The sequence below is a fragment of the Miscanthus floridulus genome, chromosome 9 (genome assembly GCF_019320115.1).
Source record: "Miscanthus floridulus cultivar M001 chromosome 9, ASM1932011v1, whole genome shotgun sequence".
Lineage (NCBI taxonomy): Eukaryota > Viridiplantae > Streptophyta > Magnoliopsida > Poales > Poaceae > Miscanthus > Miscanthus floridulus.
Window position 1 is genome coordinate 100,708,075 of NC_089588.1, and position 3,400 is coordinate 100,711,474.

A 3,400-nucleotide genomic window follows, 5' to 3' on the forward strand; every position below is an offset into this window, starting at 1 on the left:
CACGAGATTATGCGGTGCTCCAGAGTGAGATCACATTGTTGAGAGATATTGACCTTATTTTAGCTAGGGCAACCTCTATACCGCAGGTTTTGCTGTTAACAAGAGGAATCAAACCGAGGGACGCAAGAAAAGAGGTGGGAGTGAGGAATGGGCCGATAGGGAAGAAGAAAGTGACGACGAAGTGATAATTTTTTCTCCTTTCAATATTATATTGTACAGGCACAAATACAATTAACACAAATTTTACACACCACCTTATATGGTCCACGAATTAGCCATATGGTGCTTATTTTACTAGGGCAACCTCTATACCGGGTTTATAGTTTATACCATGCATGCTTTATACTCCCTATATAGAAGTTAGTCTTTTTGGTCGATGTTTGAATTGTCAATTTCCCTCCAGTTCCAGGTTGCTAGGGGCGTGGAGCACCATGGTCTCCATTGTGATTCCCGGTCCAAAAGCCATCATCACTCCCCACTCCGGCGCATCCCCTCCCTGCTTGGCCGCTGCTGCCCGACGGCGGCGCAACTCATCGAGCACGAAGATCACTGTGGTGCCACTCATGTTGCCAAACTCGCTGAGCACGTGGCGACTCGCCGCTAGTTTCCCGTCCTCCAGACCGAGCACTTCCTCGATGTTGTCCAGGATGGCACGACCTCCGGGATGGATCGCCCAGAAAAGGTCGTTCCATGCGGCGCTGACGCCGAGCGTGCGGAACGCGTCGACAAGGCAGCGTTCCACGTTGCACCGCAGCAGGCGGGGCACCTGGCTGGAGAGGTGGTACACCATGCCGCATTTGCTGTACTGCATGGAGATGGCGTCCTCGGTCTCCGGTATCGTGGTCTGCGACGCGAACGCCATCTCGAACAGCGGGCGCTCGACAGGGACGACGGGGTCGGCGCCGACGATGACGGCCCCGGCACCGTCACCAAACAGGGTCTGGCCGATGATGTTGTCGATGCAGCCCCCCTCGGGCCCGTAGAAGGCGATGAGCGTGAGCTCGGAGCAGGCGACAAGGACGCGCGCGCCGCGGTTGTTCTCCGCGAGCTCCTTGGCGAGCTGGAGCGACCGCCCCCCGCCGTAGCAGCCGTGAAGGTTGAGGATGGTGCGGGACACCGTGGGGCGGAGGCCCAGCAGGGAGGCCAGGCGGCGGTCGGCGCTCGGGGCACGCGCGCCGGAGTAGGTGCTGAAGATGAGGTGGGTGATATCGGTGGCCGGGCGGCCCCACTCCGCGATGGCCTTGGCGGCCGCTTTCGCAGCCAGGTCCGGGACGGCGGCGGAGGCGATTTCCACGCGCTTGTCCAGGGACGGCTGCGTGGGGTCGATGAAGCCCGGATTGGCGGCCAGAAGCTCCTCGTTGAGGTGCAAGTAGCGCTGCCTGATGCCGGACTTCTTGTTGTTGCAGATCCTGCTGAGCTTGGCCTTGAGGTCGGTGAGGTGCTCGCTGTTGGTGACGCGGAAGTAGTAGTCAGGGTAATCGTCCTGGGCAATGCACGTCGGCGGGTTCGCCGTGCCGATGCCGAGCACGGCGGCCGGCCCATCCGCGCGCTGCGCACGCCTCATCTCGTGGACGGTGGCCGGTGCGCTCCCCATGGACGTCGACGACGACACCTACGTATGTACCAGCAGGTAGCTAGCTGTCGCACTCGCGCTCCCGGGGATGGATGGGTGCGTGCGTCTTGGTGGTTTGGAGAAGCAGGAGGAGGTGCGTTCTATTTATACCATTACAACTGTATTATGTACGACGTGCGTGCGTGCGTTTTTATATACAAATAATTATACAGAAAGGCTACCTATCAACCGATTGATTTAGGCCTTCCATCAACTGAGGTCCAGTTTAGTTCCCCAAGAATTTTGCAAAATTTTTCACATTCCCCGTCACATCGAATCTTTGGACGCATGCATGAAGCATTAAATATAAATAAAAAATAAAACTAATTACACAGTTTAGACGAAATCCACGAGACGAATCTTTTAAGCCTAATTAGACTATGATTGGACACTATTTGCCAAATAACAACGAAACTGCTACAGTGCTTCATTTTGCAAAATGAAGTCATCTAAACAAGGCCTGATTTTCCCTTGTACGCTATATAGCCCGGAACAGTGTTCAGCCGTGCAGTAGATGAGTACCTCCTGGCGTATCTTTGCTCTGTCCTGTGTCCTCCTCCAACTGGCCGAGACCCGAGAGACCGAGAGAGAGAGAGAGCTCGGGACAGCTACACGCCAGAGCCTCTCTCGTGCGTGCCTTCGAGCAGGCAGTAGAGCTAGCTAGGCATGTCATGTCGAGGAAAATAAAAGCAAGCTAGGCAGAGACTAGCTATAGTTACGGAGTACGTATGAAATGACGGTGAAAGAAAATGGTCTCCGTACCGTGCGTAATGCAGGCGTGACTCATCGTGGTCTCTAGACGTACTACTTATTACCCTGCATGGGCAATGGGGTTTGAGCTACCAGTTCTGTTCTCTGCTTCTGTTATTCCATTTGTAAATTTATAAGTTTATGAACAATTTGATGATATTTGTGAACAATTTGATATATATTTCTCTGGTATTTGGAATCCATAGAAAAAGTTTGTATTTTTTTTTTTGAAAATTTGGCATATACTTGTCTAAGGTCTTGTCTTATCCCCAAATTACACCACTCTGTCCAATAAATTACATTGAATAAATCATTATAAATATATTAATAAGGCGGTGTAAATATAGCTACAAGGTGGTGTAAATGCATAAAAGAATTCTATTGATGGAAGGGGCTAAATTAACCCGTTAATGGCTAGACATATCCAAATTATATAATCGCATGTGGATTACTAGTATATATATACACACACCATGCAAGAAGTACTTTTTCTTTCTTTTTTTTTTCTTTCATCACTTCTCTATTGTGTATCTTTTCTGATGATTCTTTTTGATCTGTTTTGGTCTGTTTTTGTACACATCGAACAAATGATAGACGTGCCTGCAATTAGTAATGTATCCATTGCTGCTCGCTACATGTATATTTCATTTTTAACCGTTTATTTGTGATATTGAGATGAGATCCGATCCGTTCACACAACTGTTACACAGCTCAAGCATAGCTTCTCGTATAAAATACACTAGCACGATGATACGCCTGACAAATGTCGCATACACACGGCCGGGTTTATATACAAGTATATATATATGGTGTATATGTGGGTATATATCAATGTACCATATATATTGCTTCGTCTGTGGCTTAGTTATTTTTGTTTTTGCATGTGTGCGGTGTTCGACGACCTGTGTGGTATTTATGTGTTATATAGATGGAACATGGTGTGTGCTCACAATTTGATCATGCTTTTAAGTGCTGGTTTGTAGCGTAGCATGAACATTTTTCAGTGAATATAGACGTTGTTCTTTGGCCCAGTCTCAG

The 3,400-nt window shown here is 49.1% G+C and overlaps 1 protein-coding gene across 1 annotated transcript; it reads right to left on the reverse strand.

Moving 5' to 3' along the window:
- Nucleotides 1–388: 388 nt before the first annotated feature.
- Nucleotides 389–1,606, reverse strand: LOC136482471 (bisdemethoxycurcumin synthase-like). Its single transcript, XM_066479683.1, has one exon. It carries the CDS (start codon nucleotides 1,592–1,594, stop codon nucleotides 389–391), a length of 1,206 nt encoding a protein of 401 aa, XP_066335780.1. The 5' UTR covers nucleotides 1,595–1,606.
- Between the last annotated feature and the right edge of the window lie 1,794 nt (nucleotides 1,607–3,400).

Coding starts and splice junctions, on each gene's coding strand:
- LOC136482471 (XM_066479683.1), bottom strand. CDS start 1,594: ATGGGGAGCGCACCGGCCACCGTCCACGAGATGAGGCGTGCGCAGCGC.